At 46.5% G+C, this 23,889-nt stretch overlaps 2 protein-coding genes and 1 non-coding gene across 4 annotated transcripts in view; 1 reads left to right on the forward strand and 2 right to left on the reverse strand.

Moving 5' to 3' along the window:
• Positions 1–367: 367 nt before the first annotated feature.
• Positions 368–5,945, reverse strand: TIPIN (TIMELESS interacting protein). 2 transcript variants are annotated; one of them, XM_027879256.1, is made up of 8 exons: positions 5,865–5,945; positions 5,341–5,500; positions 4,487–4,574; positions 3,562–3,637; positions 3,240–3,362; positions 2,656–2,719; positions 1,260–1,487; positions 368–972 (listed from the first exon to the last, which is right to left on the reverse strand). In XM_027879256.1, exons 2-8 carry the CDS (start codon positions 5,471–5,473, stop codon positions 836–838), a joined length of 849 nt encoding a protein of 282 aa, XP_027735057.1. In that variant the 5' UTR covers positions 5,474–5,500; positions 5,865–5,945; the 3' UTR covers positions 368–835. The 2 variants fall into 2 exon arrangements, with proteins under 2 accessions (XP_027735057.1, XP_027735056.1); XM_027879255.1 differs by having other exon boundaries at positions 368–970; positions 1,273–1,487; positions 5,865–5,924.
• Positions 2,094–2,236, reverse strand: LOC114055297. The gene has a single exon (XR_003570699.1).
• Positions 5,946–11,548: 5,603 nt separating the features above from the next.
• Positions 11,549–23,889, forward strand: part of MAP2K1 (mitogen-activated protein kinase kinase 1) — a 28,402-nt gene continuing 16,061 nt past the window's right edge. Inside the window, exon 1 of the mRNA XM_027879257.1 lies at positions 11,549–11,794. Within this exon, the coding sequence (XP_027735058.1) occupies positions 11,715–11,794 (80 nt within the window). The 5' untranslated portion in view covers positions 11,549–11,714. The remainder of the gene's footprint in view (positions 11,795–23,889) is intronic.

The raw sequence follows: 23,889 nt of genomic DNA on the forward strand, positions 1-23,889 counted from the left end.
AAGGCAAACTCCTCACACTAACCTGGAACAGGGAATTCTGTGTAGTGAAAAGCCAGAGCTGCACATCAGCATAAAATCCACCCGTGTCCGGGAGGTTACTGCTTCATTCAGTACTTTGGTTGTTGGAGGGGGTGATTCCTCTTCATTCCACAGCAGGGGAAAGCTGTTGTGCAGGGAAAAACCAGACTGTGAGAAGAGGGTGAAGCAGAGCCTCGAGCACAGAGCAGAACCAGGTGAGGGAGGGTCAGGGATTTGCTCAAAGCCAAAGGCTGAGAGCAGGGATCTCTCTGGGAAGAGATGTGTTACCCAAGGGATGGGGAAGGTTGGAGGGCCTGGCCTTGGAACAGCCTCATAGAAGAATTTCAGGTTTGACTTCTGAAATTTAATAACTTTAATTTTATAAGAAAAAGATGCAGGTCTGCATAAACATGTTCAAAAATTCCAGTCCCCCTGTTCAGACCCAAACAGAGCTGTTAAAAAACCCCAAGCAGCACAACTTTAATAGAAATTCACCTGTCAACATACGAGGTAATTCAGTTTGGCATAAATTATAAACTAAATTCAAAGTAAGTAAAAAACCTCAATATATCCTAAAAATGTCGTGGGAGGTGGAAAAGATGGTTTAAGTGCAGCTGGAGAAGTCTGTTGTGGTTCCTGGTGTGTGGAGCTGCTCATCTGCAGCTTGCAGGGAGAGCTCTGCCCCAGCCCAGCAGTGCCACGGTGAGGAAGGCCCTGGAGCTCGTGGATGCAGCGAGCCAGCAACACCTCAGTTTAATGACAGGACTTCAACCACGAGGGTCTGTGGGTCAAAAAGGCATCCAGAGTGTGGGAACAGCTACTGCTCTTCCCTGGCACATCCCAACGCTCCATCTCCATCCTCTGTAAGAGCAGCTGCAGGAACTGGAGCATCTTCAGTGAGGTCAGTGGGATCCTGAGTGAGCAGCTCCTCTCCTGAGGAACTGGGGGGCAGCTCTGGAGAGAACAGGGAGAGCATGAGCCAACACCTGCTGTGCTTACCTGCTGTTTCCAGCACCAGAATTCCAGTCTGCAGGAAAGGCAGCTCAGAGAGAGCCAGCAAGCTGAGCTCCCTTCACCAAGGCCAAAGCTATCCTGGCTGGGCACAGAGCAGTGAGGAGCTGGACTGCAGGGAACTCCTGAAATGCCAGAGCTGCACATCTTGCCCCTTATCAGCAAAGCAGCCCCTGCATCCCCTTTCCCCAGCAGCTGCCCTGAGGGTAACCCCTGACCCAGGTTCTCACCGCTGGGCTGGGCCTGGCTGGGCTGGGCCTGGCTGGGCTGGGCCTGGCTGAGCCCCTGCAGCCTCGCCTGCCTCCTCTCCAGTGCCAGCTGCCTGTTCTTCTTCATCCGCTCCTGCTGCTCCTCTGTGAGAGCTGTGCCAGGCAGGCATTGCAGTTCTTCTGCATTCCCAGAGCTGGAATGTGCATCTGCAGCAGCTGCATCCAGTCCATTGCTTTCCTCTTCTCCTTCTGGGTAAAAATGAGGGGTGGAAGGGGGAAGAGGGACGCAAATCAACACTTTAAACCCACTACACACCTATCAGAAGTTCATTTTCAAAGCATTTCTATGTTCTACATCTTACAGTTGTACTGGCAGCTGAAGATCACCCCATAGTTTAGTTTTAATGGGTAATTTTCTGCCAAGGTCCACATACCTGATCTTCAAAAGTATACAGGAATTGCTCATCAGAGATCCCTCTACAATAATCAGTGTCTATCTGTGTACTGAGGGAGCTACAGGACCTGTGCCTGAAGGTTCAAAGGACACAGTAAATCCAGGCAATCCTTACAGAAAGGCCAGGAAATGTTCTTCCCCCCCTATTCACGTGACACTGTCCTTTAGGAAGCGGAAGGAGTAGCTATGGGAATTCCAAACTTTCAAGGCCAGCTTGGACGGGGCTTGGAGCACCTCTGCACCCCCTGAGCCTGGGGACAGAAGCGTGAGCTGACACAGGGTGGGTGCTGGTTGTTCACACAGCACTCCAGCTCCAGGTTTGGTTTCTGGGAGATGCCCCCCCACGCTCCGCAGAGCAGCTGCAGCACCACCCCCAGCTGAGAGCAGCCCAGAGGAACCCAAATGTGTGGGAGCATCGCACAGGACGCCTGATGGCTCTGCAGGGCCTGTCGGCAGCACCCACTGTCACTGCGTGTCACTGTGTGTGGCTGCCCAGGGCTGCACCCACCTCCAGCCAGTGCAGCCCACGGGCAGGGCGAGCCACGGGTCACCATCTGCCAAAGAACAGCCCACGGGGGACACCAGGGGAACTCAGCCCCCAGAACAACATTCCCAGGCACTGGCAGGATGGAGTCTGATCTTCACGTGAACACAACCTGGACGATGGTTTCAGGAGAGACTCCCCGATGGAAGGGTGGAAACCTGCCCAGCACCTTGGGAATGACGATGGAATTCTCCATTTCTGCTAATAAAGCTTCTTTCAAGCTACCTCTGCTTCCTTCCTCTTGTACTTAAAAAACTGTTCATGTCTAATCACAAGTTTCACAGAAGTTTGGTTTTAAAACAGAGACCACTCAGCAATTTTTTCCACATTAGAAAAACGTATCATGACCATTAATTTCTGGTCAGTAGAAAGGGAAGTGAAGTCATTTTAAGCACTGACAAACCTCACAGAGAGCATACCTTCATTATTTTTGTAGTCTTCATGTAAAATAGGAAGATCAAGTCTAATCCTCTTTAGGCAGGTCTGCAAAGGAGAGATTAGATAGTGGTATTTCAGCTTTAGCAACTTTTTTTGGTCAACACTGGAAACAATGTTAAAACCACAGCACTTTTACACTTTATTACTCAGAAAAAATACTCCCTTCACTCCATGTCTGTCAGACCCACAACTGTCAGTGCTGCAGATCATTTTTCCCAGTCCTACACCCATCACCCAGCCAGGTGAAGAAGACATTCTTCATCTTCTTTGGCAGGTTCAAACATGAAAAAACAAGCACCAAAACCCCAAAACCCAACCTGCCCCAGCACTCTGAAACAACTCACTCTGGTTAAAGATGTCCTGAAGTCAACTCTCTGAATTATTAATTCAAATTATTATCCAGTATTTACATCTAAATATAAATACTGGAAAGGGCTTTAAACAGGGAGAAATTAATTTAAGTAACCTTATAATTCTGAGCAGTGTGAACAACTTCAGGCTCCTTTTGCTGCATAACTGATCTCCCAAACCAACCTCCTGGACTGGTCCGTAGGGCACGACATACCTGCACTTCCTTTTTGTTTCCCAGACTCTCCACTCTGTCAATGAAATCCTCAAACTGCAGCTGTGGGAACAGTCTGTGTGCCCAGTGCTCCATATGCTGTATGAGTGTCTTCAGGTCCTCTGCCTGCAGCATAAAAAGCAACAACAGCTGGCTGCTCAAAGCTGGCAAAGTCAGGGGGCTGCAGAGGGAGAGGGGACAGCAACACTCCTGAAAACATGAAGTGTCTGCAGCTCCAGAGTCTCCTGAAAATTTAGGCAGGATGAACACGTGGGTAACTTTTCCTTCCCCCTCCCACATGGCTCTCCCGCTGCCCAAGTCTCACCTCGTGCCCTTTGCCCTTGAACTTGACGTTGTCAAAGATGTGTCTCAGGGCTGGCAGTCCCCTGTCTGAGGTTAACCTGTAACAGGAAACAGGAGAAGTCATTTGAAACTCGCTTTCTTCTTTCAATTAACAAGTAAAAAAACCCCAAACATAAAAAAACCCTCTCAAATTCCTTAAAACAGCCCAAAGCTCCAGAGCTCTACCTGAAAGAAGTACAGAAGTCATTAAGAAAATGCACAAAATAGGACAAAGATTGCTGCAAGACCCACACCTTTTTGATCTTTTTAATTGACAGTACTTGTAGTCCTGGTCCAGGCAGCTTTTTGCTTTTGATTACATGAAAGAGAATTGAAAGGTCAGTCCTAGAATATTTATTGGCCACATTAACCCAATTTGATGTGTGCCCAGAGCACTCACCTGTGGTACCACTGACTAACCCACCAGTGCCTGGATTCTTTATTGGCTGTAAGGAACTTACACCAGTTTTAGTGATAACAGCAAAGAAAACATAAAAATCCCTTCTATAGTTTATCCAGTTTGTACATAAATCAGGTGTAAGTGTGCTTTATTTAGTGTCTTACAGGCCCCATTATATTGAGGTTTTATTTTGAAGCAGACTTGAACTAAACCAAGAAATCTACAGTTCTGTGCCTGAAAGAAAATCAAGATGTTCAGGTGTAAACAATAAATATTTATAAATAGTATCTCTTAAAGTACCAGTCATGTACCAAGTCCCAAGAAGAATTCAAGCCAGTGTGGCTAAAAATAGCATTATACAGCAGGCAGGGAATACAAGGTTCAGCCACTGCATCCCAAAGGCACTTCCCATCTCCTGATCTTGCACTCAGCAGGGATCACCAGGACCCTTCCTCCTCCTCCCACAGCCAAATTCATCACAAAAAGAGATACCCTGTCAAAATTTTACCTCTGGGCATCCAGTTTGGGCCTTGGTCTTTTAAGAGCATTCCGTGGGACCACAGCAGAGTCCTTGCTTTGTGTCTGCTGCTTCTCATCTGCACCCAGGGAAGGGGAAGGGAACACTTTTTGAGTAAATAATTGAGTATATAATTCAACTGACATCAGCTAGAACTGCATCATGTACACATTTTAAGTTTCTGCCCTACCAGAAAAGCAGCATCACAAGCATTCCATGGCAGGTACAGTATTTAAAAAAATACCTGCATGTTTCATGCTGCTTCTCCCACAAGACAGATTTTAAGCAAATCCTTCTCTGCAAAATACAAAGAATCAACTTTTCTAACACAGTAAGTTCCTTGAAAGTGCAACTTTTTCATTATTTTTTGTTCCTTTGACCCTCAGGAATTCAGAAGTTCTCCTTTTCATGCCTCAAAGAATTAAATCTATCCCAAATCCTATTTTCTAGTGAACTGACAGAGTGGTATTATTCCTGGGTTATATGCCCTACAAAATCTACTAATAACTCCCTGGAAAATTACACTCAACACTCTCATCTCTTCTGAATTCCAAGTTATCAAGTGTAGCTATAGATCATCACTGGATAATTATCTCTCCAGCATCACTTTGTCAGAAGAGCTTGAATTCTATTAAGATCCCTTTGTTTACATATTTTTCACAGAATCCACCAAGATAAACTCTCCCCACAAGCTGGAAAGCACAGAATGGTTAACAATTTAAATCTGCCATTGGTTTTCTGACTGTTTTCATGCAGTGAACTCAAAGGCAGTGAAGCACAACATGGATAATTTTGATTATACAGTGTTAAAATGCGATTTTTAGGGCTCGGGGGTGGGTGTTCACCTGCATGAGCCTGAGCCCACTCAGCATCGTCTCTTCCAGGAGAGGCAGGAGGTGGGAGAGGTGGGAATGTTTCGTCCTCGGTGTTCTCGTAATCAGGGAGATCAAACAGGTTGTTCTCCAAAGGATCTAACATTGCCACAAAGCAGCTTTTATTCCCCTCCTGCAAAAAAACCCAACAAAACAAACACCAAAAGCGTTAAAGAGAAGCAGCGAGGCTGCCACAGAGGCAGAGAAACATCAGTTATACACAGTAAATCTACAGATTTTCCGAAGATTTGCCAAGCAGAAACCGGACCGTCCCACAGATTAAGCAGCAATGCCACGCTGAGGGATGACACAACCCCGCCGAATAAAACAAAAGGGTTTGTCATGTTTCAACTCGCCGAAGTTACTCGGGAGTGGCAGGAATAAAACAAAATAAATAGATTTATAACCACAGCGCTTATTCGGGCAGCTGCGCAAACTCACGTCCCCGATATCGAAGGTTAAGGGGGGGGGGGTAATTCCCCAGATTCTCAGCTTACTTGGAAAGGCGGTCTGGAGGAGGAGTCCCTTTCCCGGCTCTTCAGCGAAGCGAATTCCAGGGACTGGGGCGGGGCGGGGGCGGCAGGGCTGCGCTCCCCGGGCTCCGGGCGGGTTTGTGTTTCGAAGGAGAAGCCCTTTCTTTCCCGGGCAGATCACGGCGGGGAGAGGGCTCCGCGCCGGTCCCGCCGTGAGGGGCCCGGGCCGGGCCGTGAGGGACCCCCCAAGTCCCGCGAGAGCCGCGCGTCTCGCGAGCTCTGGCTGAGGGGGGTTGGCGCCAAAGCGCGGAGGGCGGGGCCGGGCGGCTGAGGGGGCTCCAGGGCGGGAGGGGATGAGGGGGCTGATCCGTCCCCGCTCCCTGTGGGATGTGCTGTGGAGTCACTGAACGCACTGGCGGGAAGGGACAGTGAGGGTGGTCTGGTTCCAACACCCTGCGCCAGAGCAGGTTGCTCCAAGCCTTGTCCAGCCTGGCGTTGGACGCTTCCCATAGGGATGGGGAGTCCACAACATACCGGTAAATTCCACAAGTGTCATAGCCAGGAATTCCAGAAGCCTCACAGCTCAGTGCACAACTGTCAATTTACAGAGGAAAGCAGGCACTTCACTACATAATTTCCATGAACAAGCTCAATCAGGGAGCTGGAATTAAGCATTAGGAACATGAAGACACGGTGTGGTTTGGAGAACACACACTACTATGTTACGTGACTGTGCCAAACCCGGGCAACAAGACAAATTCCTAGGAAACCTTTCCTTGAACCAAGAACAGTTCACAGAATCACTTGGGAGATGAACAGAATTCCAGGAGTCTCCTGGCTCAGTGCACAGGTGAGTGTGTGGGCTGACTCCGGGGCAGCCTCATAAAACTGGCAGTTAAAACAACATCTCCGAAAGACCCAAATTCCATAAACGCAAAGGAGTCTGATTTGGAAAAATACATCACTTTGCAACTCTTGCTTATTTACAACATGTTTGAGGTTCTTTATAAAATCCCCTTGTGGTTAGGGGGGTTATATCACTGCCCATGGCATCTGCTCATTTCTAGCGTGGATTTTAACATCAGAATCCCAGATGGGTTGGGTGGGGAGGGACCTTAAAGACCAGCTCATTCCAGCCCTAATTCCATGGGCAGGGACACCTTCCACTAGCCCAGGTTGCTGTAAGGCCTGTCCAACCTTGATGGGGATGAGGGTTAAATTAGAAGTATCGAATGTTGGAAAGCCCCCCCAGTGAATCAGCCCCAGGAATGGGATTTAAAATAGTGCCTGTTGAGCCCTTTCTCACTTCACAGGATCACAGGATTATTGAGGTTGGAAAAGCCATCCCAGCCCACGGGATGTCAGGGAATTCCAGAGCCAGAAGGTCCCCCCGAGCCTCCTTTTCTCCAGGTTGAGTCCCCCCAGCTCCCTCAGCCGCTCCTGCCGCTCCAGCCCCTTCCTTGGACACCTCCAGCCCCAGGACAGGGAGTGATCCCAAGCTCCTCTCCATCCAGATGCCAGCCAGAGCCAGGTAGGAATTTCAAACTGAGCAGTTTGCAGTTGTCCAGGCTGGAATAAATACCTGGAATAAATACGCTGAGCCCTCAGAGACTTGGCAGCTGGGCACAGAAAGTGCCATGTAAGGATCTGGGCTGCAGGAACAGGAGAGGCTCCAGGCTGTAAAATCGTCCTCATATTTTACAGCTCAGTCCATAGAAGGGTATCTGGCTTAAATTACAGCCTCTTCATTCAAAGAAAATTATAGACATTAATGAAAAATATTAATACATTAAAGGAATCGGGTTTTCCCTCCTCTATAAATTCAAATTTGACATATAACGTTGCTGGTAATTTAATGTATTCCTTCTAGTACGACAAAATCAATTGAAGTTACTTTCTGGTTAAAATTATTTTAACAGCTAATGTTTGAAATGTGTATGCCCAGTTGCAGCAGCCTCTTTTACAGTCAAGAATACATTAAATATAGGGAGAACACACTAATAGATTTTTTAGGATTGAATCCATTTATCTTAACTTTTTAGAGAAGGCCAATTTCTTCAACCGACTGAGGCACTTGAAATATGAAAATTAACACAAAGATTTAATAATAATAATAATAATAATAATAGATCAAATGCTGCTAATTTCCAGTGCAAAGCACTGTAATTGTATCATATAAAATCACTGAAAATCAGATGTCTGCAGGATGAGCTCCTTGCATTGAAAATAACAGTCACTCTTTATACCAAAAAAATCCTTACAAGCAAAAAAAGCAGAAGATCACTCACAGTCTCTGCAGAGACAGAGTGTTACAAAACTGACCATATTTATGCAACTTGGATGAATCGATATTTCCGAAGATTGTTTAATTAGAGACTGGGCTTGGTGATCTAAGAGGTTCTTTCCAGTCCTGTGTTCCTAATTAAATAAAAAGCAAGTGCTGGCAGACATTGATTATTGGTTTTTCCTCAGGAAATGAATAACCAGCCACATGCTGATAAAATAATAAGTCGGGGGGAAAAAAAAACCCAAACAAACAAATAAAAGCCCCAGCACAGGTTGCTTCTGTTCCAGAAAACGCTTCTGGTTTTGAGTTTAGGTGACATGGAAATATTACTGATTGTTTCTGTGTGGATTAATGCAGTTCCATTAGAAAAGCTGCAGAAAATTCGCACTTTATTTTCTATTTCAGCCCCATTTCCTGGTTTGTTACACGTAATGTATGGCAGAGCAAATCTGTCAGATGGATAATTGCCCTTTTCTGTGCTTGGAGGGGTTTATTCCTGAGGGAGCAGCATTTCCTCTGCAAAAAAAAAAAAAAACAAAAAAAAAACCTCTAAATATTCTGTTGGCAAAGCTGTTCATGGAATAAACCCTCAGCACAACCGGTCCCATCGCAGCTGTGTTAGTGGGAAATCACATCTTAAAATTAGGCAAATTTCAGCTATTTGGCATTTAGATTTATTTATGTTTATATCTTGCTAATCTAATCTGAATTTTATGTCATACAGTCACTTTAAACACTACTTTAGTAGATCACAAAGCACTGAAATTTTGTTCTGCCCCACAGAGCTCCTGTTTCTTGAGGAAAATGAGGTGTTCAAGGCAGGTTGGGATCTGTCAGTCTCTCTGTCAGCCCCCTTCGAACAAGGGGTTTGATCCTGTTGGCCAATTTCAATCAAATTCCAACCAGGCTTCCTAAATTCCATTCCTTTCTGGACTAATTATTTCCTTAACTTGCTTTGCTAACCACTAACTAGATTAGGAAGTATTAAATCTTACAAACAGAAGATTTTGTATGTTTTGGCAGTAGAATATGCAGCTTTACGTGGCAATCGGGTTTGAAAGGTTGGGTTAATTTAGCTGTAATTATTCTACATAGTAATTGTGTTTTTCTTTTCGGACAAGAAATTAGAAAAACACTGTGTTTCCATAAGGGGAAAAAAGTGGTAATGAAGACAAGTTTCTTTGTTCCACTTCTGTTTACAGAGACAAATTACTTCTATTTCCCCGAGCAGTGGTGGAATCAATAAATCAGAAACTCTCCCTGCTCAGAAGCCTCTCACAGAAATCACACCCCCACCTATTTTTAATTCATCTTTTCCTCTGTGATTCATCCCCAGAAACACCTGTTTGTAAAGAAAACGCAGTTCCTTCCACGGAGAATATTCCAATTCCCAAAACAAGGGTTTTGTTTTTGGCTGGGGAAATGTGCTTAATTTAAATTAAAGTTGCAAATGCCCCGAGGTTAAATGGCTTTGTTTTACAGATGTTCCAACCAACCTACAAGAGCACAGAAAAGGATTTCTTCGGTGGTGTCAACCCGTACACAGGTGAATTTATTTCTATATTCAGTCAATCCAAGGTATTTTGGGCTTTGTGCAGTGGGTCAAAGGTGATTTTAAAAGAGGTTCCCGAATTCAGTAACCACAGCCCGATGTTCTCAGTGCAAGGATAAAACGCTCCAGAGGAGGGAGCTGTCCCTTAATAGCTGGAATTGGATGGAGGGAACAGGTCTTTGAACGGCAAAGCTGTGAAAACAGTAGTTTAATCCTTTTTTTTTTTTAACTCTAGAAATGTAAGATGTCAGGAGCTTTATGGCATGTTTGCATCATATGTTCATCACTTCAGTTAATGATTTGTTTCATCATTTCAGTTAATTATTTGTTCATCAGTTAACGATTACTTAACGATTAAAAATACAATTTTAATTTTAGAATCGAAACGAGCAGAATTCAGACTAGTTCTTCACAGAAAGTATTTCCAGTATAAATTTTGTCGAGGAAGTTACTCCTGCACTTCTTTTTAATTTGTGTCTGGATCGACTCACGGGAATATAAAACCTGTCCACAGCTGTAAAGAAGTTCATTCGAGTGATGTGTTCACATGTCTTGTATATGAAAAAGACCGTGAGGGAATATAAGAAAAAATGTGGTTTATGGCACGAGTGATGAGGAGCATGTGACTGTGAACACTTCCCAGACGGAGGCAGCCCCAGGCACTGATCTTTTCCTGCTCCAGGAGAAAGGACCAAAGGACAGAAACACCACGAGTGACCCGTGCTCAGTGCTGGCACTGCCACACACTCTGCTTTGTCACTCCTGAATCGGTCCCAGCCATGAAGCACCAGCCTAGCACTGAGTCAGTGCTGCTGCTTCACTTTGTGGCTCCTGTGTGTGTGTGTGTGTGAGGCTTCATCGACCACTTCAGCAAGTTTATGAGTAACTGCAGGGGTTTCTTCGCTCGTGTCTCACGGTTGGTGACAGATGGAGCCCTGTGTGGGACACACATGGACAGTGCAATGGGAGGAATGTCCCAGCTGTGTCAGAAACCACAGGGAATCTGCAATCCCTTCCCAGTGCATCACTTCTACAGGATTGAAATCTGAGTTTTCCTCTGACTTCTGCTGGATTCAGACAATGAGAAATTAACCCTATAAAGAACCCCAAACTTTACCAAAGTTTCTCTGCAGATCTCAGTGGCACAGACAGCATTGCAAGGTCAGAAACTCGACACACACAACTACTTTCACCTCTTCAGTCTTACCACGCGAGCAGCATCTCAGTGTCACGGTCACACTGCCCAGGTTGGCGCTGTTGATCCGAATATTCCACATCCCACCTGTGAACGCAAAGGAGCCTGTTTGGGAAAAAAATACACTGCAACTCCTGCTTATTTACAACGTGTTTGAAGCTCTTTATAAGGTACCCTTCTACATACGTGAGATATTCGGCTGCCCAAGGCATCTGCTCATTTCTAGCATGAATATCATCATCTGAACGTCACAGCATCCCGGACTGGTTTGGGTCGGGAGGGACCTTAAAGAGCAGCTCATTCCACGGGCAGGGACACCTTCCGCTAGCCCAGGCTGCTCCAAGGCCCGTCCAACCTGGCCTGGGACACTTCCAGGGATGCAGGGGCAGCCTCGGCTTCTCTGGGCACGCTATGGCGGGGCCTGCCCGCCCTCCCCGGGAGGATTTTATTCCCCGGCTGGCCCCGGTTCCGCGGCCAGGGCAGTGAGGGCAGGGCTGAGGGCAGCGCTCCACCGGGGCTTCGCTCCTCGCCGTGCGCATGCGCCATCCCCCCCGCGCGTGCGCGGCGCGGTGGCGGTCGGCGCGCGCCGGCGCGGTCCCTGCCGGGCACATCCCGATCCCGGTCCCGATCCCGATCCCATCCCGATCCCGTCCCGGTCCCATCCCGGGCAGCGCCGCCGCACCCGCCGAGCGCTCGGAGCGGGCACCGCGCTCCGCCACCCGCACACGCCGCAGCCCGCGGGGGGCAGCGCCGCCCGGGGCGCCCCGTCCGCGTTCCCCGGCGCAGGAAGGGGCCGGTGCCGCCCCGAGCGGGGCCCCGCCCGCCCCCGCGCCCCGCACGATGCCCAAGAAGAAGCCCGGGCCGATCCAGCTGAACCCCGCTCCCGATGGATCCGCCGTGAACGGCACCAGCTCCGCAGAGTGAGTGTGGCCGGGGGGCGCGGGGTGCGGGGCGGGCTGCGGGGCTGCCCCTCGGTACCCCAGGAACATCCCGGCTCTCCATCCTCACCCCTGCGCGGTACCCCCTGCGTGGCACCTGCTCGGAGCCGCCGCTGCCGGCTAAGGGGATGGTGCTGTCGGCCATAAACAAACTTCTGTCGCATACGCGAGGTGAAAAGAAAAAACCGGGTGGGAAAACAGAGGGAAACTTGACTAACTCTCCTCTCCCAGCCGATAAGGGTGTCTGCTCGATTCTTAGCTTATATAATTATCCAGTAAGTGCCAAATTACACGTTTCCAGCAGCATATTTCATCAGCGCGTGTGTGGGAGAAATTACATTGAAAACCGCAGATTTGTAGAGAAGGTGTTTTTGTTTTGGTTTCCCCTCTGTCCTTGGCGTTAAACCAAACAATCGCGAGTTGCAGTAAATCTGGTTTTGGGTGATTAACGTGTACTGGGAGTGTGTGTGTGTGTGGGGGGGGGGGGGGGGCAAAAGCCTCTGAGCTCTGCTGGGCGCGATACAAACATGACAGTGGTAATGTGGCAAGGTCTGAGCTGATCGCGGGGACACTTCTGGGAGAGAAAACGCCGAATATTGGGCTGTTACATGTTGCTGATGAACCTCTGTTACATGTTGCCTGTGGGTGAGCAGGGTGGGCTCAGTCGTGCGGATAAAGCTGCAGCACCCCAAGTGTTGTGGCAGGTTTTAATTTGGGTCGGGGTTAACACCTTGATTTTCAGACTGAGGTGTTGGGGCTGGCTCTGAGACAAAGCTGTGGCTTGGAGGAGCAGATTCCTGTCCCTGTATGGTCAGTTGGGTGTCCTCTGGGATGTGTAAACTGAGCTCCGATGTGCTGAGGTACCACCCTGAGGGAGGGATGGGAGGCAGGATTGCAGAGATGTGTGCGAGTCCAGGGCTTTAAAGTGCACTGCAAGTGTCGTTGCTCATTTTCAGGCGGGCTCAGAGCTCATTAAACCACCCAAACATCTACCAAAAAAAAAAAAAATCCCGACCAAACCCAACCCAACCACAACAGAAATGTAACCCCAAAAACGAGCCAACACCACCCCAAAAAATAAAAAATTCAACATCTAGCAGCTCCAGCTGTGACATTTCTAGCAAACTCTTTTGATGATTAACTGGTAGATGAGCTGTTTAAAAACTATTCTTTGGCTGGAGTTGCTGATTGTACTTCAGCATTATGATCTCAATATTATTCTGGATTGACAGGGGGGAAAATACTGATATTTTATGTTTGCCTGTGTAGCATTTTCCAGTTGGTTTCCTTCAAGGCAGTTGGGGATAGGTTGATTTAGTCTTCAGGGATCCTTTTGCATACCAGTTTTGCTCTCCAGACTAAATCTGATAAACCATCACTTGCCGATTGTGATACCTGAGGTCAATCCCCACGCTGGCAACACATTAAATATCCTATCTCTTCCCTCAAGGAGTGCCATCAATTTTAAATTGCATTTCCATGTCTGACTCTCATTTACCTGTTGGAAACCTTTGGGGACACACGGGAATGTTGAGGTTTGTGTGCGCAGATGAGCTGTCCTGCCTCATTTTCTGCTCAGTGTGTTGATCCGGCTTGGGGGGGGAAGGGGGTGTCTCCCAGACTTTTTTGGCAGATGGAAGGTCTTCCAAGCTTTTGCCAGGCTTAGGGATGTCCTGTATTGTTAAAAGAAGTAGCTTAGTGAAAGTAAATTCAGCAGCCAGTTGTCCTGTAAACAGCCAGGATTAATTAATCCTGAAAATATCCCCTCGTCCTGCTAATTTTAAACCCTGGTCGTGAAAGGCCTCCAAGAGCAAAGAGCAGCTGCATCAGGATTTGGGAATGTCGCTGGAATTAAGGTGAAAACAGTGTTGTTTTTCATTTCCTTCATGTGTGAGGTTGTTTATTCTCCCCCCCCTCTCCTGCTCTGTGCTCTCCCCCTGAATTCCACACTGGAGGTGTTTGTGCACCGACCAGCATTCCGAGTATTCCATGCATCCCTGCACTTCCTAAAGCTCTGGGCCTGCCTCCCTGGAATTTTGGCTATGGGAGAGCCTCCTCTGCTTCCCCCACATACAACCCTGTCCTTCTACAAACCCTTCCCTGCTCTTTGGGGACCAGAAAGAATGGGAAGAGCTCAAATGACGGGGCCGGGGGAAAGGAGAATTCCCAGCGAGGCGATGGAATTCCTGCCTGGGAGCGCGTGAAGGACCCAAACATCCAGGAGGAAGGAAGGAAGTTATTCAGGCCCAAAGGCAGCGTTGGCCCAGGCCCAAAGGGATGGGGATGTGCCTCAGCCAGGGGCAGTTCCACGCTGGAATTCCGGGGTGTCACGGTGGGGGGAAGGTTTTGTAGGTTATTTAGGAATGAGCCCAGCACACACTGGGACTTCCTGGCACAAGGGAAGGGGAAAGGGAGGAAATGAAAGCAGGGGCTGGATGATTGAGGATGTCCTGCTTTCCATTTGTGTCCTGTCCTCTGTCTCATCCTTATTTGGTGATGGGAACTCCTTGACTGGAGCCAGACAAACTTGCAGGGCTGCAGGAGACCTGGGTCTCATGAGCACCATTCTTTCCTCATTTTTATTTCTTTTTTTCTCTCTCTCTTTTTTTTTTTTTTTTTAAATTTTTCCTGGCAAAGTAGTCTAAAGGAGAGTTAGGGCACTTACAATTTAAATGTACATGTAATGACTAAATTTAATATATACATCCATATATACATGCACACGGATTTAATATGCAATATATATATACATATATATACATATAATATATATACAAATGTATGCAATATACAATATAAATGTATGCAATATATAATGCAATAAATAACACACACACACATTTAATGAATACACAATTTAATCAAAATTTCCTGATTTCTGCTCCGACAACACATTCTATTTGCTAAAAAAAAAAAAATTAAAAAAACCTATTTAAATTAATATATTAAATATATTAAACTATTCGAACTAACATTTTAAACCAAACCCAAACTATTTGTACGAGATGTTGTGGTTTTCTCTGGGGCCTCCCAAATCCCTGGCTCTGCCCTGCTGGACAATGGAGACAACTTAAAGAAGGGTTTTCTGAGCTTCACTCGTGGTTTTGACACATCCCATGGAGGGAGCTGCACTTTGCTGCTGCTCCCCAGCCCTGTGTTCCTTCAGAGCATCAAAAGCCAGGCTGACACTACCCAGCTGCAGCTCTGATTCCATTCTGGTGCTTTGGAGAGCTGCAAATTTGTAATTGTGCAGAGATTCTGCACAGAACACGGGGTGGGGGGGGTGAAAAAAAAAAACCAACAGCCAAACCTGAAAGAAAACTGATAGAAGGAACAGTGTTTGGGCTGAACGTGCTGGGATGGTTTAAGGTCTAAATAACCAAAAAAAAACCAAAAAAAAACACCCACCAGGCCACTAAATGCCAGATAAGACTTTATATCTTAAATCAGATTTTATATTAGGTACATAATTTAGGGTTTTGGTTTGGAGGTTTTTTTTTTGCTTGTTGTTGCTGTTTATTCTGGGTTAAATTGCATTTAAAGAAGCCCCTGAATGGCTGGTGGGACCTCCGAGCGCAGCTGCTTGGCTTTGATGGGCAAAGAAGAATTTGGGGATTGTGCAGAAGTGATTTGAACTTCAATTTACATCATAATTTGCAAAAAAAAAGCCGTTGCTTTCTGAACAGGGCACCTTGCAATTCTCATCTCTCTCAAGAGAACTCCCATCTGGGTTCTGGGGGAGTAGGAGGGTCATGTCCCATCAGCCGTGGGGTTTTTAGTTTGGGGTTTCTATGCTCTTTAAGGTCCCTTTGTGGTGTTTTTCCCAGTGAGTGGATCTTGTTCCAAGAGGGTTTGTCCTCCATGGAGTGATGTTTTTTTTTTGGTCAGTGTTCTTGGGTGTGAGTTCAGATGAAACGGAGGGGGAAGATTTTCCCAGTTGGGAATTGTAGTGGTTTCTGGGTCACTCCTGCCTGGCTTCAGGGGGAGGTTTTTGCTTCAGGAGGGAGCTTTTTGCTTTGCTGTTATTTTTTTTTTTCCCTCCTCATGGAATTCCTTGGATTTCAGGGGAGCTTTGTGCCTGTGTGGAGTGTTCTGGAGGATTAGACCCTGGAATTTTGTGACTGGTCTGCCTGGATTGCAGTCGCATTCTATATGTACCCAGAATTACTGCAAGCTTGTAAATATTAAAAAAAAACCAAAAATTAGAAACTTCTCTTTTTTTACCCCCTACTGATGAAGGATTAACAAAGCTTCCAAATACAAGTGGCGTGAGAGATATTTTAGATTAAAATATCCTCCTGCCCAGCTTTCTCTTTTAATGTGCACGAGCCTTCACTGAATTAGAACCAGCATTTTAATGTTACTTAAGTAAACTAATAGAACATGTGATCTGCTCTAATAAAATAATGAAAAGTGAGAGCCTGCAGCACTTCACTGGCTTCTTCTTTTATTTCTGGATGCATGTGCTGGAAAAAAAAAACGAGAGTACACCACTAGCAGAGGAATTAATGCCAGTGGCACATTGACCTGTGCTGCTTTAGGCAGGTTTTAGTTGACAATTATGGATGTAGGGAAGATTTTAAGGCATTTAATACTGCCCTGTTATGTTCTGACAGTCATATTTAAGCACAGTGATGGTAATGGAGGAATATTTTAGTGATTATGATGTGTGTTTTTCTTTTTTAAATTGGTTTAGGAGAGTTAAATAAAAAGGGGGGGGGGAGTAAAAATAAACGTCGGCGAGGGAAGTGCCGCTGTAACTGTGGATCCAGCTGCTTTTCTTGTCCCTTGTGCTGATCCTGCAGATAGTCGGAGGTGTGATTTCACAACCGAGGTTGTGCAAGATCCTGCTCCTTCTGCAAAGTCCTGTCCCCTCCTCCCTGGAGCTGCTGTCCCTGAGTCAGAGGGGGATGCTCCTGGCTGGGGACTCGCCCTCCACACAAACCCACGTGGGTTTCTGGGCGTCTGTCCTCTCATGGTGGGTTTACCCAGGGAAATGATCCTGCTGGAAATGGGCTGGATTTGTAGTTAATCTTTACTTGGGAATGGCTCAGGGCAGGGACAAGGCTGAGCCACCTCCTTTGGCAGGAGCCCAGGCCTTTGCAGGATGGAGTGACTGCACATTGCCAGCCTGAGAGACACTGCTGAGAACTGTGGAAATCCAGTCATTACAGCCATTTCTGAGCAGCACAGCTTTTAATTGAACACTCTCAGGTCTTTGTCTCCAGAGGAACGAGTGACCTGCGAGACCTTCCAGTCTCATCTATGGCCAAAAAAGAGGCTTTACCTCGTCCCTCTCGCATTTGGTTGAATTATTTGTGGGTATAACAACAGTGCTGCTGTTTGTTGTTCATCTGGGAGAGGGGGCTTTGCTTTAGCCCTGGTTTAAAAAAACAAGCATGAAAATCATGGGGAATTTACACGAGATGAGAAATCCATCAACCAGTTACGAGAGTGGGTTTGGACTAAATATTTCACTGTATACAGGAGGGACATCCTGCAGTTACCTGAGGAAGGAGTTTTCTATTCTGTATTACAAACCTTTAGGTAGTTTGTTCCCTTTCAGTTATTAAGTTCTAAATTTTCCAGTAAAAAAAGCTCTTCCCGCTTTTTTTCCGTGTTCCCCCTTTTACAGCTGCATTTCTTCTCCTCCCATTGCCCTGGGGGTTGGCTGGGCTTTATGCTGTGGAAATTCCACTGCCAAAACACAGAAATGCCTCTTGGAGAAAGCATTTTTTTTTTGCTGGCAACACCATTTTCCAGGTGTCTGGATATTTGGGGATCAGGTTCTTTCTTCCAAAGACTTTCCAATTTTCTGGTTTTTTTTTCCTTTTTTTTTTTTTTATTTTTTTTTTTGAGGAAGCAATGGATTTTCTTTCCCCCTGTCGCTAGAAATTAGTAATCAGATGATTCCTGCTTTGATATGTGCTCAATATTACTCAGACAAAAATCTTGATTACGCTTTGGAACAAATGTTCGAGGCTTCGTGCCAGTCGGTGCCCACGGGAACTGAACAACTGGGAAAGGCTCATTCAGTGCTCAGCACCTCCTGGCAAACATCTGGTGAGGAGCCCTTGGCATCTTGAGTCTTGTGTGAGCACAAGGAGAGTGGATTCCAGCAGAATCCCTCCCTCCTGGCAGCTGGGGGCCTGGAATTCGGGAATCCTTCAGCAGGAAATATCGAGTGATGCCAGAGCAGTAAAGGTGGAAAAACAGATTGTTTCCCTGAGACCTGGCATGGAGATATTCCAGCAGTGTGGGATTCTTTGGATGAACCAGTATCTTCTTTAAAAAAAATACTCAAAAAAAAAAAAAAATCTCCTTATGGCTTTTGGAAACAAACCCTTGAAACTTCCTGGCAACTCCTCTCTCCTCCTCGCGGGGTTTTGGGCAGCTCAGCATTGTTCTGTGCTTTTCCAGAACTTTTGCTTCAGCGTGGTGGGAAGATGAGTCAGCAGGTTGCAGAATACGTTATTTTGGGAGAAAATGTTCTGTCTGGATATAGATGTGTGTGTGTGTGTGCCTTTCCATGGGAATGTTTCTGTGTGTATTGGGATGGCATTGAGTGAAAGGCATTCATTTCTTACACTCAAAGGCTGTGCTGAGGAGTGTTCTGGGTTATGCAATCCATGCTTTTAGAACACAGGCAAGGATCTAAAGCACCCACCCCTGGCTTTCTCAGAATCCCACTTATGGGGGGGATTTTTTGGTGTTTTTTGCCCATGCTGGCAGTTTCCTTTCCCAGTCCCTGCTCTGGGAATTGTGGCTCTGGCTGGAGTTTGTGCTGCTCCCAGCTCAGCCCGTGCACAGGGGAGGCTCAGTTTTAATCCTGGCCTTGAAAACTGAGCCTGTAACTTCATCCCTTTTATTATTGTAGTGTCTCTCAAAGGCTGTGTAACTACCACAGGAGAGGGCTGGGAAGGTACTGTTACCATTGCCATTAAATGTATTTATCCTTTGGTTCTGTCATTGTATTTAACTCCCAATGCAGAGATATAAAATGATGGAAGTGCAGGGATTGGGTAAACACCTCGTGCCAGCTGATGATCAGGATTTATAATTCTGTGTTTTGAATTCCTGAGAAGTTCAGTCCATAAGGAAATGAAGTTGCCCCGTGGTTCCTTTATCCCAGTGATTTCCAGTGCTGACTGGGAAGCAATCACTGATGGGTGGTACACAGATATATATGTATGAGAGGGAGATGGAAAACTTGCATTTCAGGGTCTGGAGAATGTGGCTCTCGAATGTCTTAACTTGGGATGACCAAGTTGATTCGTGGTAAACTTTAAAAGCAGTTCTCCAGCAAGTCCTGAGGAAGCCTTTTAACTTCTGGGGAAAATCCCAACCTTCCCTGGTTTCACTGTAATCGCAGAGCTCAGGGTGCCTGAGCCTTGCTGGCAGCTCCTACAGGATAAAGGGCTGCAATTCCAAGGGGTGGCTGGGAACAGCTGTAAATAAAATCTGGTGGGGAGAGGCAGCCAGGGCGTGAATGTGACGTTTGGGCCACTCTGGGCCACTGCTGGCGTCGGTGACTTTACCCTCTGGTGAGCTCTGCCTTCAATTCACCTGTGTTACCTGGCTTAGCTGAGGAAAAACAGCCCAAAAAGTGTCATGGGATTGTGGTTAGGCCAGAGAAAAAGAGAGGGAGGCTTAAAGCAAAGATCCCTCCCCAACAGCTCAGCCTAGAAGGAATTTTTGAAGTTCAGGTCGTGTTGGTTGGAGACTCAATGGGAGATTTGAAGTCATGTCATGTATTTTGTTCTTTAAAATATGTGCCTTCAGCTTTAGAAAAATGAGGCTAATGGGAGGTGTCCCTGCCCATGGCAGGGAGAGGATCAAGATGGGCTTTAAGGTCCCTTCCCACTCAAAGCAGTCTGAGAATCTGTGATGTTCAGGTGTTAAAATCCATACTAGAAATGAGCAGGTGCCTCGGGCAGTGATATATCCCACCTAAGAGCGAGGGTCACTTATAAAGAACCTCGAACCTGTTGCAGGGATTGTAAATAAACAGGAGTTGTCTGTTTTTTCCAAATCAGACTCCTGGGAATTTGGATCTTTCGGAGATGATGTTTTAACTGCCAGTTTTATGAGGCTGCCCCGGAGTCAGCCCACACACTCACCTGTGCACTGAGCCAGGAGACTTCTGGAATTCTGTTCATCTCCCAAGTGATTCTGTGAACTGGTCTTGGTTCAAGGAAAGGTTTGCTAGGAATTTGTCTTGTTGCCCGGGTTTGGCACAGTCACGTAACATAGTAGTGTGTGTTCTCCAAACCACACCGTGTCTTCATGTTCCTAATGCTTAATTCCAGCTCCCTGATTGAGCTTGTTCATGGAAATTATGTAGTGAAGTGCCTGCTTTCTTCTCTAAATTGACAGTTGTGTGGGCTTGGGGAAAGCATTACTGTCACTGCTCTGCAAAACAACCCCCAAGCCTGTATCCTCATGCGACAGGAGAGCTGAAAGTGAAAGTACTTCTTGATGCTTTCACTCACCGCTAATTGTTCAGCTTGCAAAACTGATAGTAATGGCTTTGAACAGATATTTGACAAATTGCTGGTAAAAACTGTCAGACTTTTTTCCTCCCCCCAGCACCACATTTTTCTTCTCTCTCTGAACTAGGCTTCAGAGTGGAGTTACGGCTTTGCTGTGGCCTTTACGGTTGAGTTTGTGATTCTTTTTCCTAAGCAGCCACTTCTGGCCACTGTCAGAAGGTGAGGGACTGGGAGACAGGCGACACAATTTAAAGGTTCCATACGGGTGAGGTGGCACTGAGTCTGCAAAGCTCCCAAGATCCCAAGAAAGGTGGTGAGATCCACCTTTCTCACCTCCAGCAGCCGGCTGGATGTGTGTTCCCCCGGGATTTCAGATGGACAGGGATGGAGGTGAGGGGTCCCTGCACACACCAGGGCTGGTTTTGGGAAGCTGAGGTGTCCCTGCACACAGCAGGGCTGGTTTTGGGAAGCTGAGGTGTCCCTGCACACAGCAGGGCTGGTTTTGGGAAGCTGAGGTGTCCCTGCACACACCAGGGCTGGTTTTGGGAAGCTGAGGGGTCCCTGCACACACCAGGGGTGGTTTTGGGAAGGTGAGGGGTCCCTGCACACACCAGGGCTGGTTTTGGGAAGCTGAGGTGTCCCTGCACACACCAGGGCTGGTTTTGGGAAGCTGAGAGGTCCCTGCACACAGCAGGGCTGGTTTTGGGAAGCTGAGGTGTCCCTGCACACAGCAGGGCTGGTTTTGGGAAGCTGAGGTGTGTCTGTGTGCTCTGAGTGCTGCTCTGCACTCTTTAAACCCACGAGGTGATGGAAGTGCCTCCTGACCTGGAGGCCACGGCTCCAGCAGCACTTCCTTGAGCACAGCAAGGAAGAGATGTTGTGGACTTCAGGATCCTCCCTAAACAACTGTGGGTGGAGATAATTCCTCCTCTGGGGCACCTGGTACCTGCTGCTGCACTTGGAGGAGGGAGAGGAACAACCAGCTCCCCCAAAAACTTGCCCTGAGTGCGTGTTCTTTTTAACTCCCTGTTCGGCGTGGCAGGGGCAGATCTTGCAGAGTGTGCTTGGCTTGCAGGCTGGGAGCAGTAAATGAAATGATAACCTCCTGCTGGCACGGGGGAGCCCCCAGCTGATTGGATCATCTCCTGCTTTGATGGATCCCTGGCAAAGGCTCGGGGAAAAACACAACTCCAGGACTGCAGCAGGTAGTGGGGATGAATTTTAATGGCAATCTTTGTCTCTGAACAAAAGTTTTATAGAAGATGAAGTGACTCCTGGTGCTCCTTCAGTGTGCTGCTGCTTTCAGCTGCCAGAGCTTCCTCAACGTTCTCGTGGTGTCCTGGTGATGAACTAACCCAAGTGTTCCCTCCTCTGTGTTTTGTGTGTGCTTTAATTCAGTTTGGGAAGCTCAGTGTGCAATGAGTTCTTTATCCACCCGTTTCTTGGTGCTTTACACTGCGAGTTGTGATGTTTTTATGTGGGGAGGGTCCAAAGAACAGCCCTGGGTACCTGGCAGAGGAGGGTTCTTAGAGCAGTTCGAGTTAAAAACTGAAACTTGTTAATTCCTGCCCCCTGGAAATACTCAGAGATTATTGCCACCACCAATTTTGATGACAGAAGTACTCTTTTTACTTACCTGTTTGCTTTTTAAATTGATTAACATTTAGTGCTTCAAGCAAAGGACCAGAATGGAAAAAAAACCAAATCAGTTCTTTCCTCGTGTCTGTCATTCAGGTGTCATAAAACCAATTCTAGTTACATCCTTCTCCTAAAAACCAACTGGAGGTGCTATAGTTGCATTCTGAGGAGTGATTCTGACAATGCATTTATTGGGTTAATACCTTTCACAGCAAGTCTTCAGATTAATTTGCTTTGCAGTTCAAGAATTGGTGCTGAAAATCTCAGGTGAGGTCTGAGAACTTCTTTGCTCGTCCCCACGAGTAACGAAGGTTTTATCACGAGAGCTGAGAACATTCTGGGGATTTTTCTCCAGGTTGAGAAACCTGATGTGCTGAAATTCATGGAATCAAGATTTTCCCATCTAGGAGAGCCTGTGGAATTTCTCGACTTGGTGTTTGAGCAGGGACACCCCAACAATAATTTACACTTTCGAGCAACGAAATGCTTATTTTTAGTGAACGCCAAGGTTGAAACGGGCAATTTATTAATAAAAAAAGCTTTATCCAGGTAAACATGAGACTAAAGAGGTGTTTTAAATGCTACCCCAGCACATTTTTTGTCAGTGAAGCAGCAGCATGAGGAGTGTTTTGCTCCATCCCAGCAGCACTTGGCTGCTCCCAGTCATGTGCTCGAACATCCCTGTGTTGTCTCCAGGGCCAGAAACCCCCCCTGTGCTTGAGAGAAAAACTGAACAGTTGTTTTCTTCAAAGCACAGCAGGGAAAAGCCTCGTTTCATCCTGGTTCTTGTGTCTCTGGATTTTTATTTTTCCAAATGGACAGCCCTGCCCTCCTCAGTAATCCCTAAAATGACAGCGAGTTCCTTCTCAAAAGGTGTAAATGAAGATAAAGGTGTGAGTTCTGTCTCTCACAGCAGAGAGAAGATCTGAGGTAAAATATGGAGTTTGTGGCCAGCACTGTGGAATTTATAGTAGGAAAGTCAGGGGTGCTTTGCTTCAGTTTTTATCCCCTGATCACAGTGTGGGTTGAGCTCTGTCCTGGGAAAAACACACTTGGGATTTGTTGCTTCCCTGGGAGCATCTGAGGGGCAAACGTAATCCCGTGATTCATGTTTCAGGTTTGATTTTTTTTTTTTTTTTTTTAATTTTTGTTTGTTTCAAAGATTTGTCTCTCTCTTAATGCTTGATCTGTAAAGCAGAGTCTGTAAGTTGGACTGACTTGGGTGTTCCTGTGAGCCCTGCTCATCTACACGTGGGAATTTCCCATCGTGGGTTTCTGGGATAATCCTTGTATGAATATACAGGTATAAAAACTGGTATTATTCTGTCTTTCAGTGGAGTTTGGGGTTTATTTATCATTGTTCACGGAGATTCAGCCTGACCAGCACCTCACTGGGTGTCCCTTTGTCCAACAGGGTTGAAGTTAACGTTTTATAACGTTATAAATAGAAATAGTTGTCTTGATTATTGGTGAAATTTGGTTTAATTTTTTAATGGGAAGCAGTTTAGGCTCTGAAGGACGAGGTTCTTTCCCTCAAGTTTTTCATCCCAGCAACACTGTATTTCCTGGGAATTCTTCATTAAATTTGGTGAAGCAAAACGGGTGTTTGCTGTTAAACATTTACTCTTGCAGCAAGTGATTGTTGCAGTTGGAAGCAGGAAGTTTGAAGCTGTCATATTGGAATGAGGCGTTTCCATAGGAACTGAAGTTATTGAAATCTTCCTGGAAAACTGAACTTGTGCCTGTAGTCCCAAATTTAACTACTGCTGAAAGTTTTGTACTTCTGTTCTGTGTGGCTTAATGATGTTAAAACTGAGTTTCCAGCAGATGTACCCTTAAACAGATTGGAAAAATAAGCTTAAAACCTTTGGGCAAAGTAATTCCATGTTTCCAGTGACTGTGCCTTTAATGAGTTTGTGTTTGGCTGTGCTTGATTTGATGACTTTT

This window comes from Empidonax traillii, unplaced genomic scaffold (assembly GCF_003031625.1).
Source record: "Empidonax traillii isolate 1590-97213 ecotype Southwest subspecies unplaced genomic scaffold, ASM303162v1 scaffold52:size1600334, whole genome shotgun sequence".
NCBI classification, from domain to species: domain Eukaryota; kingdom Metazoa; phylum Chordata; class Aves; order Passeriformes; family Tyrannidae; genus Empidonax; species Empidonax traillii.